At 48.1% G+C, this 15,152-nt stretch overlaps 1 protein-coding gene across 2 annotated transcripts; it reads right to left on the bottom strand.

The window, feature by feature from the left end:
- Positions 1-676: 676 nt before the first annotated feature.
- Positions 677-7,534, bottom strand: GATA1 (GATA binding protein 1). 2 transcript variants are annotated; one of them, XM_036916860.2, is made up of 6 exons: positions 7,354-7,534; positions 3,522-3,760; positions 2,667-3,044; positions 2,421-2,566; positions 1,774-1,899; positions 677-1,240 (listed from the first exon to the last, which is right to left on the bottom strand). In XM_036916860.2, the coding sequence occupies exons 2-6, from the start codon at positions 3,739-3,741 to the stop codon at positions 866-868; spliced, it is 1,245 nt and encodes a 414-aa protein (XP_036772755.2). In that variant the 5' UTR covers positions 3,742-3,760; positions 7,354-7,534; the 3' UTR covers positions 677-865. The 2 variants fall into 2 exon arrangements, with proteins under 2 accessions (XP_036772755.2, XP_057351741.1); XM_057495758.1 differs by lacking the exon at positions 7,354-7,534 and having other exon boundaries at positions 3,522-3,881.
- Between the last annotated feature and the right edge of the window lie 7,618 nt (positions 7,535-15,152).

Genomic DNA, 15,152 nt, shown 5'->3' with positions numbered 1-15,152 from the left:
ATGTTTCCATGAACAAGTGTCCACAGAGCTGCTCACATTGTCAGACACTCAGAGACATGGCATTTGCCACATGATATGCTCACACACACACAGACTTGCACAGAAATACTGCTGTTATTAGACACACAAAGGCATTCTGATATGCAGACCTTCATGGCCACACTATTACACCTTCACTCCTTGTTGCACATTCCTGTTCAATACTGAAGTCTCTGTTCAGCATTCCAAAACAGTTTATTGCACAGATCAAATTCTGTGCCCAGTACATATGCTGTCACACTGTGTCAAAGATCAGCCCACGTGGTGCGCAATCACAGAAGCACAAGCCCACATGTTTCCTCAGCACACACTTTTGGGCACACACTTTCATGTCTTCCCATACAGCCACCCATGCCTTGCCTCTTGTCATCACCTGGTGTCCTACACACCATCTCACACATCTTACAGTCACAACCATGTGGCTCAATCAACCATTCACACGCTGTCTCTCACATGACGTGTGAGTACACATGTCATACAACCCAGGTGCTGTCACACACAGTTTCACGGGTACTGTTACATTTGCACATGATACCCCACAAACGTGAAGTGCCAGACGTGCCGTCTCACACAGCCTCACACAGTCATGCTGCAGCCACACACCATCACCAAAGAATCACAGGCACTGATACAAAGCCTGCCTACACTGCTTTTTATTCAGTCCCATGCTCACACATCCAGTTACAGGGCTTTGGTGGTTTTATTTTACAAAAGCTTTGAAGGTCCTGGCCAGGGGGTGTCTGAGGCCCAGAGAGTTGGGTTGTACAGACTGCTGGCTAAAGAGGAGAAGGACACTGCTGCTGCCCTGAGGTCATGTTCTGTGTCTTCATGAGCTGAGCGGAGCCACCACAGTGGTGGTGGTGGTGGTGGGAGGCATGGGACCAGTGGGAAAGGAGCCTGTGGGTGAGCCCAAAAGGGGTCCCGGGAAAGGCATGAGGTGGGTAACAGGCCCTGACAGCACCACAGGGCCCAGGCCTTGGTAGAGATGGGCAGTACTGGGTGGGCCCAAAGTCAAGCCTGAGGCCATCTCCCCACAATTCCCACTACCGCTGCCCCCAGCCACCACCATGAAGCTACTAGCTGCTCCTTCAGCTGCTCCTGTAGCTCCCAAACTCGAGCCCCGTTTCTTTTTCCCTTTTCCAGATGCTTTGCGGTTTCGAGTCTGAATACCATCCTTCCTCATGGTCAGTGGTCGGTTCACCTGCCGAAAGGGAGGCCATGGATGTTCCCCCTAACTCCACACCTTTACCTCTGTGTCCTGACCAGGAATACCCTCTCCACCCTGCCTCTGTGAAGATAGAGAATTGGTTCAAGGACCAGGGGAGCAGGCCCTGGTGTGGCACCAGTTATGTTCTAGGGAATCCCAAGGTTGTGAGGCCCTGAGCTTGGGAAAGCCTCAGGCTTATAGGAGCTGCTCCAGGTTTGAGCCAGGGTGTGGAAGTTAGCTGATGGCTGGCTGGAGGAGAGGAGGGAGACTGGAGAAAGGGCAGAAGGGAGGGGTAGGAGGAGGGAGTGGAAGGGAAGGAGGGCATAAAGGAATGGAGGGAGGGAGGGATAAGGGCCAAGGAGTGGGGAATGGAGAAGGAAGGAAGGAAAGGGGGAGGAAAGGAAGAAGAGAGGGAGGGTTGGGGGAGGTGAAGGTAGAAGGTCAGGGTGGAGCAGGAGCAGGAAGAGGGAAACACCTGGTGGCACAGGGGATGAGAGCAGGGCAGGGCTCTGAGGGACAGGGCACACCTGGTGTAGCTTGTAGTAGAGGCCACAGGCATTGCACACAGGGTCCCCACTGGCATTTCTCCGCCACAGTGTTGTGGTGGTGGTCTGGCAGTTTGTGCACTGGGTACCTGCACGTTTGCTGACAATCTGCAGGGGAAGAATGTGAGGATCAATGCTCTGGGGGGTGCAGGTCCCAAGAGGTGAGGGTCAGGTGAGAGGCAGGGCTTCCTGTACAGGGTGAGGACAGGTGATTACACTGTGGGTTCTGTATGGGATGAGGACTGGGCCTCCTGGCTGAGGTAAGGTATTGGGAGTGCATCAGTGGTTCCCAACTTTGGAGGTACATTGGAATCACTTGGGGAGTTGAAAATAATCCTGATGCTCAGGCAGCACCTGAGGCCAATAAGATCAACACAGCTCTAGGGGAGGGCCCCAAGGTGATCCTGGTGTGAACCAAATGAAAACATTACTGTGCAGGGACAGGACAGGCTTCCTGCCAGCAGCCTTTGAGGGGAGGTTCCGGACAGGCATTCCTGTACAAAGCTGGGCTCCCATGTGGATGGGGAAGAGGTGGGGATGCAGGTTCTTGTGGGTCATGAGGACGGGGACCCCTGCACGGGGTGAGAACAACAGTTCGTGGGTAAGGAGAGGCAGGCCTAAGGTCTCACCAGGCGCTTCTTGGGCCGGATCAGGGGCCTGTTCTGCCCGTTCATCTTGTGATAGAGGCCACAGGCATTGCATAGGTAGTGGCCCGTTCTGTCGCGCCGCCACAGTGGAGTGGCCGTTGCTCCACAGTTCACACACTCCCTGGCCTCTGGTGGGGTGGACAGAGGGGGAAGGAGCCAGACTCAGCCCAACTTTGCCCTGGACCCCTCTACCACCTCCACCTCCCTGACCCATTTTGGGAACCTCACCACAGGGAGGCAGGGGCAGCGTTGCACGAAGCTTGGGGGAGGAATAGGCTGCTGGATTGAGGGGGCTCCCAGAGGGAGAGAAGAAGGTACTGGAAAAGTCGGGTCCCCCATAGGCACTGCTGGGGACAGGGACTGATGAAGGCAATGCAGGCCCCAGTGTCAAGAGGTCTGGACTTAGGCGCTCTGTCTTTAAGGTCTCTAGGAAGCTGCTGCCGCCTTTCCCATCCAGATCTTCTGGTGCCTGGGGAGGAGAGTCCTCGTGGGTGGGGCACACAGTTGAGGCAGGGTAGAGCCCAGTCTTGCCATAGGTCCAGCTGGCATATGGTGAGCCCCCTGGGATCCCCTCCATACAGTTGAGCAATGGGTACACCTGAAAGACTATGGGGGATGGTGGGTATGGGAAGGAAGGAGGAAAGAAGATATCAGTCCATAGCCACCCTGTTTTCAGAGTGCAGTGGTGGCTGACAGCCTCAAGAGACTGGCCAAGTTTCACATGACCAGAATAGCTGCCAGCCACTGGGTAACTCCTGGATTCTGAGCCCCACTGGTCACTCAGGTAACTGCAGTAACTACCACCCATTTCCAAATGTGCTTTGAGGATGTTGGGATTTGGAGCCCCACGGGTCTCTTGACAACTAGGGCCACCACATTGCTTCCCAGTATGGCTACCCCAGAATGGCAGGTTGAGGAGGATTGGCATTCTCAAGTCTGGACTTAACTAGGGGAAGTGGTGAGCACAGCCTTGTGAAGGCTTCTGGTTATTTTCAAGACAACCTCCTAGTGATATTCTGCCCTAGCTAAAGTTCTGCACTACAGCATGGAGCCAGTTCCAAGACAGCCACCCCAAGGGGTTACCTGGGGAATGTCTGTAGGCCTCAGCATCCCTGTAGTAGGCCAGTGCAGCAGTTGCAGCCGAGGCAGTGCTGGGGGCAGTGGAGGAGGCTGCGGTGTCCAAGCCCTCATGCCCAGAGGGGAAGAAAACTCCTGACTCTGCTGGTGAGGACACCAGGGCAGGGTCCACAAACTGGGACAGGGGCTCTGAGGTCCCCAGGGCCCCCAGGCCAGGGAACTCCATGGGGCCTCTGGGGTTTGACCTGTGAGGACAGGAGGGGGCTCAGATCCAGAAATCCTTCCCCTTCCCTGCTCCACCCCCTCCTCCCACTCCATCCCCTTCCTTTCCCCACTCCCCACCTTCTCTTCCCTCTTCTTCCTCTCCTCCCCTGTCTTCTACTCCCACTCCTCTGTCCTCCCCTCCTTCCTTCTTCCCCATTCCCTCCCTTCCTGGCCTCATTAATCTTTCCTTTCCTTCAGGCCTCCTGTATTCTCACCCACCCCTCCTCTTGCTGCCCTCCTTCCCCCATTCCCTCTCCTCTTCCTCTCTTCCCTTTCTTCTTTCCCTCCACCCATCTCTCCTCTCAAATTCTCTTCTTTTCCCTCCTCCTCCTCTCCCCTCCTTTTTTCTTGGCCACCATCTCTCTCTCTCTTGCCCTTTCCACATCTCCTCCACTACTCTTTCCTCCCTCTGCTCCTTTTTTCTTCCCCTCCTGTCCCTTCCCCATCCCATCTCTCACCCTTCCCTCCTCCCTTTTTCTTCCTTCTCTTCTCTCTCCCTTTCTGCTCATCTTTCTCCCTCTCCTCATTTTCTCCTCCCCTCCTCCACTTCTCCTCTTCTCCCCCAGCCCCCATCCTCCCTTCACTTCCCCTGTAGATGAGTCTGGGTGGGGTGGGCTGGGATGCAGAACCAGGGTCCCTAGAACCCCTTGGTCACCCTCTGGGGCTTTGGGGTTCACCCTCCTGTGATCCCCAACTTCATCCCTATCTGTTGCATCTTCTGACTTTCTCAGAAACCCCATGGTTTCCGGCTTGACTCCCCCCTCCCCCACCTCCGTTGGGTCTGCAGACAGAGGGCCCCCAGTTCCTCCCTGCTCCATGGGGGGGGTCAGTACCCCCCACTGCTTATCTCTGCCATCCCCGCCCAACTTTTGAAATCACCCTAAGGCCCCTGCTTCCTCTGAGGAGGGGGACAGGTGGGAGGTGTTCCCTCTACCCATCCCTTTTCCCCTGGGGAGGTCTGCCAAAGTTCTGCTTTCACATCCCTTCAGTTCCCACTAGCCCCAGGCCTCAGTTTCCCCATCTGCTCAATACGAGGAGGTGATGGCCCAGCTAAGATCTGTGAGATGGTGACCTGGCCTCTGCCCCTTTGCTCTGTCCTTCTCTGTGTGTCTGTCTCTTCCTCTCTGTGTCCCCATGTCTCTTTGTCCCTGAGACTGTGTTTCTTCTCAAGCCTGCCTTGTTGTATTTCTCTCCCATCTTATATGATGCCATGATACCTCTTGCACGCATTTGTGCACACTCTCTCTCACTGTGCTTTTATGAATGTCTGTTTCTTTTTTCCTCCCTCTCTCTGTCTTCTCATGTCTCTGTCTCTCTGACTTTCTCATCTTTATCTCTCTGTCTTTTTATCTCTTTCTGTTTCTCTCCTTCTCCCTCTCCACTCGTTTCTCTCTGAACATCTCTCTCACTCTGTCTCTTTCTGCTTGTTTATCCTGTCTCTCCCTCCCTCCCTCTCTGGGCCCTCTGGTCTTATTTCCATGTCTGGCTTACAGTTCCCATATCCCTGACCATACCCCTCTGCACACAGCCCCAGACTTGCCCTGTGAATCTGAAGGCCTGTTTCTCTGTCTGTATGGTAGAGTGATGGACATCGTGTAGAAGGCCATCTTCAAACCCCCTGCCTACGTGACCTATTGTGTAGACAGGGTGTGCAGGGAAAGAGATGGGCCTGTGGATGTCCCCCCCGCCCCTACCCGCTCCAGCCTCATCTAGACCCCAGGGTCCCTGCCGTCTCTCCCTTGGGAGGGCAACTTGCCTCCTCATCTGGGCCTCCATCTCTTTTCTGTCTCCGCGATTCCGTCTATCTGTGCGGATCTATCTCTGCATTCTTTGTCTCACTTTCCTTTTCTGTTACTGGTTCTCCCTCTCTCCTGCTGTCTGTCTGTCTGTCTGTCTGTCTGTCTGTCTTACTCTGTCTTTAAGTCTCTGTCTGTTTCTCCTCTCTTCATGTCTCTGTCTCTTTTTCTCCCCATCTCTCTTGCTCTCTATTTCTCCCTCCCTTCTCTCTCTGTCTCCCTGTGTGTCCCTTGCTTTTTTGTCTCTATCACCACTGTTCCTTTATTCCCCTCATCCTCACCTCAGCCCCCATAATCTTCCTCCAGCCCCACTGCCCCTCGTCCCTGCACGTTGCACCTTATGGGGTCTATGGCTGCCCACCCCTCCCATGGCAGGGGCCCAGCCCCCCTCCCAGTTATCACTCTCTGGACAGAGATAAAGTTTATCTCGAGACTGGGGGATATGAAAACTCCTTATCAGCTGCCCCACTAGAGTAAGTGCTACCCCAGTGGGCAGTGGCAGGAGGTCGGCACACTCAACTCTCCCATGGCCCAGCCCCTCTCCCCAGGTAACAGCCCTACTCCAGCCCTCAAGGCAGGTCTCATGGGACTGACAGGGGCAGAGATGAGGTCTGGGGGCAGATGAGTCTTGGGAGGGTTTGAGGTGGGGTTTGAGGGCCAGTAAGGGGGCTGAGGAGTTAGGGAGAGGTTTGGGGTGTAGCTATGGAATTTGGGGAAAACAGACATGGGGTTTGAGAAGCAGAGACAACCTTGAAAGGTCATATTTTGGGATCAGAAATAGGTTGGGAAAACAGAAACAAGGTTGGGGAGCCAACGTGAAGTTTGAGAGAAAGTTGAGAAGTTGGAGACACAGTTTGGGGGTCACAGATGGATTCTGAGGGTCATGGAAAAGTTGGGGAGTCCAAAGGTTTGCTAGAGCAGAGATGAAAGTTAGGGATCTCAGAGGGTTTGGACAGGCAGAAATGTGTCTAATGACTAGAGATGGGTCATAGGAGCACAGAAGGAGTTTGAGAACTGAGATGGTATTAGAGTGGAAAAAAATTTGGAGTCAGAGAAGATTTGGGGGCAGAGACATTTGGGGGTCAAGAGGGGGTTTAAGGAAGGCAGACACAAGGATTCATGTGGCAGAACAGATTTGGGGGAGTAAATTTGGTGTTTGGAGTGACAAAGACGTGTTGGTGCACAGGCAAGGGGCTTGGGGAGAGAAATGCTTTTGGGATCTCAGAGAGAAGTCATAGGGAACAGATATAGGGTTTGAGAAGCAGAGATGGGGTGAGAGATGGGGCCAGAGAAAGGGTTGGAGGGTCAGAGAGAGAATTTGGGGCAGAGACAAGGATGTTGTGAAGCAGACAAGGGCTTGGGGAGCAGAAATTGTCATGGGGGAGCAGAATTGAACTTTTGGGGGCTAACTCGGAGACAGAAAAGTTCGGGTGAGTGAAATCCAGAGTTGAGGCAGATGTAGGATTTGGGGGGATGAAGGCATGTCTTAGGGAAACAGAGGTGAGGTATGGGGAGCAGAGTTAAGGGATCAGGGGAATATAGATATCTTGGAAGGAGTGGATGGGAGTCTGAGCAGAGAGAGGTGAGGTTTGGGGAATAGATATGGGGGTTGGAAAGATAGGTGGTATGGAGGAGCTCTGAAGGATTCGGGGTGGTAGACACTTCAGGGACCAGTGGTGGTTGGGGAGCCTGTAGCAGGCCGGGGAAGTAGCCTTGAGGTAAGGGGCAGCAGGCCCAGGGTTTGCCTTGCTGGGGATTCTTGGGGGGCTGAGACTGACCTGGGCTGGTTGGTGCGGAGGGTTCAGCTGCTTTGGGGATGTAGCAAGTTCAGTGTGATCCTAGGGGGTGTCCTGGCTGGCCTTGGCCTTTGAGGCTCCCTTCCTCCTTCCCTCCTTCCCTTCCCCTCCCTCCTCCCTCCTCCCCAGGGAGTGGCTGGTGCCCTAGTGGGTGGGGCAGGCCAGGGGAGGGGGCGGGCCCCTGCTGGTGGGGCACCCCTTGGGCAGTGGGGGACTTCCTCCACCCTACCTGCCCACTCTATGGATTCTTGGATCGTGTTCCTCTTGTGCCCCCATACACTTCAGTGTCCAGCCAAACAAAATGGACTGAAACCAAGGTAATATGAAAATAGCAGTTGTGGTTTCATGACTCTGCTGGGCTTTTCAATGAGTGTAAAGCCCGTACTCTGTGCCAGGCCAGGTTCCAGCTGGGCCCTTGTGCATGTGGATCTTCCTGGCCACAGGGAGAGGAGGGATGTGACTGTACCCATTTTACAGGCCAGAAGAATGACGCTCAGACAAGTTTGGTGGGATTTGACCCAGAGCCTGTGGGACATCTTGACAACCCCAGCCCAGCCTGAGGGCCAGGCCAGGGCTGGCATAAGACAGGGGCACACTCATTCAGCACCCCACTGGGGCTTACGCCAGCTCTGGCCTGCCCTGGGGCAGGAGATAAGTCTTATCAGATGGAGGCCCCTGTGGCTGTTGGCTCCGCGGTCTTGGGATCAGGGGGTGGGGCTGAGAGGGCCACCCAGGGACAGCGGCCTCAACTTTTTGCCGGCCATGCTACTTTGGAGGCGGGAAACAGGTGGGACCTGGGGTTGGTTCCTCTGTGGGCCCTTGAGGAGTGGGATAGGGTGGTGGAAGGGAAGGGAATTGAAGGGACAGTGAAGGGAGAGAGCCAGAGACAGAAACAGAGATGGAAATGGGGAGACACAGAGAGAAAGAGACACAGAATTGGAGGGAGGCAGAAAGAAGGCACAGAAAGAAAGGAGAGGCAGAGAAGGGGGAGAGATACAGAGAGAGCCAGAGGTGGTTAAAGACAGATAGAGACAGAGGCAAAGAGAGAATGAGAGACAGAAATGAACATTAAACAAAAGATAAAGCCTCAAAGTGACAGAGACCAAGGATATAGGTGGAAAAACTGAGAAAGGGAGACAAAGATAATGTTGTAGAGACGGGATGAAGATGGGAGAGATACTCAGAGACAGAGTCTGAGAGGAAGTCCATGAGATTCCAGGTGGCAGCCTGGGGTAGATAGCCCTGGGCAGGTGGTGCTGGGGTGGATAGGAGGGTGAGGAGGTGGGGGTAGATTGATGTGCACCCATGTGGCTCTGGCTGTGCCCTCAACCCACTGAGAGGGACCTGCAGAGAGTCACTGGGTCTCTGCACCTCAGTTCCCACCTTTCTGCCATGTCCTACCTCCCCCAAATAGTAATAGCACTGACAACAACCAGTGTCTCATGCTGACAGACCCATGCCTGGTCTGTTCTGAGCACTTTTTCTGTGTAAAATCATCAGACACATGAGTGACACAATAGTGATCCAACTTGGGTCCTCATAGGGCAGGGGTAAGACTACCCAGTCCACTGGACAGGGAGCTCTGCTCACCACCCATTCTACAGATGGGGAGACTGAGACTCATGGAGGGCAGAGGGCAAGGATGGAGCCCTGGAGCAGCGGAGTCTGCTTGCCACTGGCCCACCCCAAAGGGAGTCTGCCATCCTCACCTTACTTCTCTGGGCCTCATTGTCCTCATATGCAAAATGGGAGGTTTGAGGGGAAAGAGAGCAAGGCTGTGAACGATGTCACATTTCCTGAGCTTCTGCTGTGTGCCATGCCCTGTGCTGAGCCCAGCTCAGTAAGATCCAGGCTGAAGACCAGTTACTTAAGTGGTAATGGTTTTAGGACATTCACCCTGGAGCCAGACCGGCTTTATTTATTAACTGCCCTAATCACCAACTGGCCGTGTAGCCTTGGGCAAGTTACTATCCCTTCTGGACCTCAGTTTCTCAAGGTGGGGTAATAACAGTGGCTACTCCATAGGGTGATTGGGGCGACTAAATTAAACCTAATCTGTTAAATGATTTTAACTCACTGGAATATGAAGTCTCAATAAATGTCATGTATTCTTATTTTTTTGTTGAGTACCTACTGTATACAAGGGATAGTACTTGGCCCTTTTTTATTAGCACTACTATAAATTCTAGTGATAATGCTGAAATCATGCTGACACCAATACCAATACTAATTGTAATTATTAATACTAATATTAATTCTAATGTTACTAGCACTAATTTTAATTTTAATAGTGATAGGAATAATTAATTCTAATCTAACATTAATATATGATTATTCATTCTAATTCAACACTAATGATAATACTAATAGTGAAACTAATACTTTCTTAGCATTAGCAGAATAGTAACACAGCAGCTTTGTTTGCCGAGCCACCCCAAGCACTGTGCCAAGTGCCTCCATGCATAATTTTATCCCATTCTCACCAAGTCCTTGTGGTGGTAGTGCATACAATTGCCCCCATCTTCCAGACTGGAGGTAGGTGCAGAGAAATGAAAATGTTCATCCAAGATCCTAGGTTCTTGTCTCAGCTGTGATACTGATTTCCTCTGCGATTCCTGGGCAAGTTACCCTCCAAACCCCAGTTCCTTTGCCTGGAAAATGGGTACGAGCATAGAACTCCCACGGAATGTTGTCGAGAGGCCACTCAACCCAGGGCCTGCCTGGCGCACCACAAATGGTGAGTTCTGTAATGGTAACCCTCTTCATTGTTTTTATTATTGTAAACAGCAGTTGCACTGTTGGGAGTGAGCTAGGGAAATCTATCCTGGGAAGGGCAGACTGAAAGGCAAGTCTCAGACAAGGGTTTGTCCTCTGGGTTCACAGCCCATTTCTTCATAGCTAGAGCAGAGAAAGGGCTAGGGAAGAGAAGTAAGAGTAGGGAGTGGGGGCCTCAGAGCTTTGCCTCTATCAAGAGCCAGAAACCCTGAGGCTCTGAGGCCAAGCCTCACCCCATGCCCTCCCCCATCCCCGTGGAAGGGGCACAGGCCCAGAAGTCTGCGGCGACAGTTCAGCCAGCAGGGAGGCAGCTGGGAGCGGACAGATAAGGGAATCGGTGGGGCCAGGCCAGGCTTTGGGGGAGACCGACCAGGGCGGAGGCGGGATGGGGGTGGGGATGGGGTGCCTGGGCCAAGCAACCTCCTCTCTGTCAGGCTTCCATTTGAGACTCAGCCCCAATCTCCTCTCTTCCTGGAAGCCTTCCCTGACTCGTTGCCTCCCTCCTGGCATCTTCTGGAGTCCTAGAGCTTGGTCCAAGATATGGCATTTGGACGATTCATGTTTCCTCCAGACTGTGGAGTCCACCAGGGCAGGGACAGAAACTAAGTCCCCCGGATGTCAATAGTGTCCAGAGAAACATCAACCAAAGCCTGGCTATGGAGTCAAACATTTGCCTCAGAACCAAACCATCTTGTTTTTTAAGAGAAAAGTATAAAGGACACTATAAGAAGCATTCCACCTTTGTCAAACATTAATATTTTGCTTTATTTCCTGCAGATTCTTTTTAAAAGAAATATGATATTACAGATACAGTTGAACTCTGTGCACCAATTCTATTTCCCTTTCTCCTTCCACTACCTTGATTTGGTATTTATCTTCCTTGTGAGTATTTTTATTCCATTACTACATGTGTACACACCCATAAACAGCATACGATGGTGGGGTTTTTGGCCTGTTTTTGAGCTTCATATAAATGGAATCATACAGCATGTGCTGCTTTTTCTTAGCATAATGTCTGTGACATTCATTCTGACATTCATATTGTATCAATAGTTCATTCTTATTGAAATATAATTCACATACCACAAAATTCACCCCTTCAAAGTATACATTTCAGTGGTTAGTATTCACAATATTGTGTAACTATCACCACGATCTAATTCCAGAACATTTCCATCACCCCAAAATGTAGCCCTGTACCTAAAAGCAGTCATTCCCCATTCTATCTCTGTCTATTCCCCAGCCCCTGGCAACCACTAATCTACTTCTGTCTCACAGATGTGCCTATTTTGGACATTTCATGTAACAGAATCACACGATATGTGGCCTTTTGTGACTGGCTTCTTTCACTTTACATAAAGTTTCCAAGCTTCATTCATATTGTAGCATGGGTTTAAGTACTTTTTTCCTTTTTGTGGCAGATAATATTCCATTGTATGAACATTTCACATGCTTGTCCATTCATCTGATTAACGAACATTCTTGGCTATCATGAATAATGCTGCTGTAAACATTCATGTAGAAATTTTTATGTGGACATATGTTTTCAGTTCTCTTGTGTATATATCTAGGAATGGAATTGTGGGGTCATATGGTAATTCTATGTTAAGTTTTTTGAGGAACTGCCAAAATGTTCTCCACAGCAGCTGTAAGCAGGTTTCAATTTATCCACATCCTCTCCAGCACTTGATATTGTCCCTCTTTGTGATTGTTGCCATCCTAGTAGATATGATGAGGCATCTCATTGTGCTTTTGATTTGCATTTCCCTAATGACTAATGATGTCAAGCATCTCTTCATGTGCTTGTTGGCCTTTTGTATAAGTTCATTAAAGAAATGTGTATTCAAATTCTTTGCCCATTTTTAATTGGGCTACTTGTCTTTTTATTGTTGAATAGTAAGAACTTATGAGGTATGTGATTTGTAAATCACATATTTTCTCCTGTTTGTGAGTTGTCTTTTCACTTTCTTGAGAGTGTCCTTTGTGGCACAAAAGGTTTTAGTTTTGATGAAGTCCGATTTATCTATTTTTTCTTTGGGTGCTTATGCATTCAGTATCATATCTAAGAAATTATTGCCTAATCCAAGGTCATGAAAGTTTATACATATGTTGTCTTCTAAAAGTTTTATGATTTTAGTTCTTACATTTGGGCCTTTGGTTCATTTGGAGTAAATTTCTATATATGGTGTGAAATAGAGGTACAGTTTTATTCTTTTGCGTATGGATATCCAGCTGTCCCAGCACCATTTATTTTTATTATTTATTTATTTTTAAAATTACGGTATTATTGATATACACTCCTATGAAGGTTTCACATGAAAAACAATGTGGTTACTACATTCATCCATATTATCGAGCCCCCCCATACCCCACCACAGTCACTGTCCATCGGTATAGTAAAATGTCACAAAGTCACTGTTTGCCTTCTCTGTGCTACACTGTCTTCCTCATGATACCCCCCACCATGTGTACTCATCATAATACCCCTCAATCCCTTCTCCCTCCCTCTCACCCGCCCTCCCACACCCCTCCCCTTTGGTAACCACTAGTTCCTTCTTGGAGTCTGTGAGTCTGCTGCTGTTTTGTTTCTTCAGTTTTGCTTCATTGTTATACTCCACAAATGGTTGTAATCATTTGGTACTTTTCTTTCTCCACCTGGCTTATTTCACTTAGCATAATACCCTCATCCATGTTGTTGCCAATGGTAGGATTTGTTTCTTTCTTATGGCTGAATAGTATTCCATTGTGTATGTGTGCCACTTCTTCTTTATCCATTCATCTACTGATGGACACATAGGTTGCTTCCATTTCTTCACTATTGTAAATAGTGCTGCAATAAGCATAGAGGTGCATATGTCTTTTTGAATCTGAGAACTTGTATTCTTTGGGTGAATTCCTAGGAGTGGAATTTCCAGGTCAAATGGTATTCCTATTTTTAGTTTTTTGAGGAACCTCCATATTGCTTTCCACAATGGTTCAACTAGCTTACATTCCCACCAAGAGTGTAGGAGGGTTGCCCTTTCTCCATATCCTCACCAGCATTTGTTGTTCTTAGTCTTTTCGATGCTGGCCATCCTAACTGATGTGAGGTGATATCTCATTGTGGTTTTAATTTGCATTTCCCTGATAATTAGTGATGTGGAGCATCTTTTCATGTGCCTGTTGGCCATCTGAATTTCTTCTTTGGAGAAGTTTCTGTTCAGGTCCTCTGTCCATTTTTTACCAGCACCATTTATTGAAAAGACTATTCTTTCCCTATTGAATTGTCTTGGCACTGCTGTCAAACATCAACTGCTCATAATACATGAGTTTATTTATGGGTTCTCAATTCTATGCCATTGATCCACATAGCTATTTTTTTTTGCTGGTTCCATACAGTCTTGATTACTGTAGCTATGTAGTAAGTTTTAAAGTCAAGAAGTATGAATCCTCTTACTGTGTTTTTCATTTTCAAGATTGTTGTAGCTGCTTTGGGTCCCTAGCATTTCCATATGAATTTTAGGGTCAGTTGTTCAATTTCTGCAAAGAGGCAAGCTGGCACTCTGCTAGAAATTGCATTAATTCGGTGGGGAGCATTGCCATTTTAACATTATAACGTCTTCAATTCATGAACATGTGATATCTTTCCACTTATTTAGGCCTTCTTTAATTTCTTTCAACAATGTTTTATGTTTTTAAGTATACAAGTCTTGCCCATCTTTTGTTAAATAGATTACTAAGTATTTTATTCTTTTCGATGTATTATAAATGGAATTATTTTCTTAATTTCATTTTGAGATATTCATTGCTAGTGTGTAGAAATATGATTTAGGTTTTGTACAATCAAGTATCCTGAAACTTTGCTGAGCTCATATATATACATATATATGAATTTATATATGAGATCATGTCATCTGCAAATAGTGATAGTTTTACTTCTTTTTTCCAACATGGATGACTTTTATTTCTTTTTCTTGCCTAATTGCCCTGGCTAGAACCTCTAGTACAGTGTTGAATAATGTGATGCGAAGGAATGTTCTTGTTTTATTCCTGATCTTCAGGAGAAAGTTGTCAGTCTTTTACCATTAAGTATGATGTTAACTGTAGTTTTTTTATAGCTGCCCTTTATCAAATTGATAAAATCCTCCTCAAGTCCTAGTTTGTTGAGTGTTTTAATCATGAAAGGGTGTTGAATTTTGTCAAATGTTTTTTCTGCATCTGTTGAGATGATCATGTGGTTTTGTCCTTTATCCTATTAATATGGTGTATTACATTGATTGATTTTTGTGTGTTGAACCAATCATGCATTCTTGGGATTAATTTCACTGGTCATGGTGTATAATCCTTTCATATGTCGCTAAATTCTATTTACTAGTATGTTGTTGAAGATTTTTGCACCTGTATTCACAGGATATAATGGTTTGTAGTTTTCTTGTTAAGTCTTTGTCTGGTTTTAGAATCAGGTTAGTGATGGCCTCATAAGTTCATTCCTTTTTATGGTTGAGTAGTATTCCATGGAATGGATATACCATAGTCCGTTTACCATTCATCTGTTGATGGATTTGGGGTTGTTTCCAGTCTTATCCCTATTAAATTGCAGCATATATATACACATATACATATATGCACATACATACATACGTATATGTGCACACATATACATACATATACTTGTATACATATATATATACACACTTATATATTTATTTTATATAGGAATGTATATATATATATATATAATAAATATAAATTACAGCAAACCTGCAATTTATAAACTCATATTCCTCTCTCTGTGTACATACATATGAACGAGTTACTCCAGGGACAGGAGTTTATCAATCTATCTACCCATTCTATCCACCCACCTACCCATCTATCCATCTACTGACCCACCTACCCATTCATTCATCCAACCATATACTGCCCTTCCTCCCCACCTCCATCCTTACTTCCTTTTTTCCTACCTTCCTTCCATAAGTCATATATCTCCAGGCATATAATGTCTGGGTCCAAGGCAAGCTGTGTTT

This window comes from Manis pentadactyla, chromosome X, assembly GCF_030020395.1.
Source record: "Manis pentadactyla isolate mManPen7 chromosome X, mManPen7.hap1, whole genome shotgun sequence".
In the NCBI taxonomy this organism is placed as follows: domain Eukaryota; kingdom Metazoa; phylum Chordata; class Mammalia; order Pholidota; family Manidae; genus Manis; species Manis pentadactyla.
The sequence above is the reverse complement of the archived record's forward strand: the minus strand, read 5'-3'. Positions and strand labels throughout refer to the sequence as shown.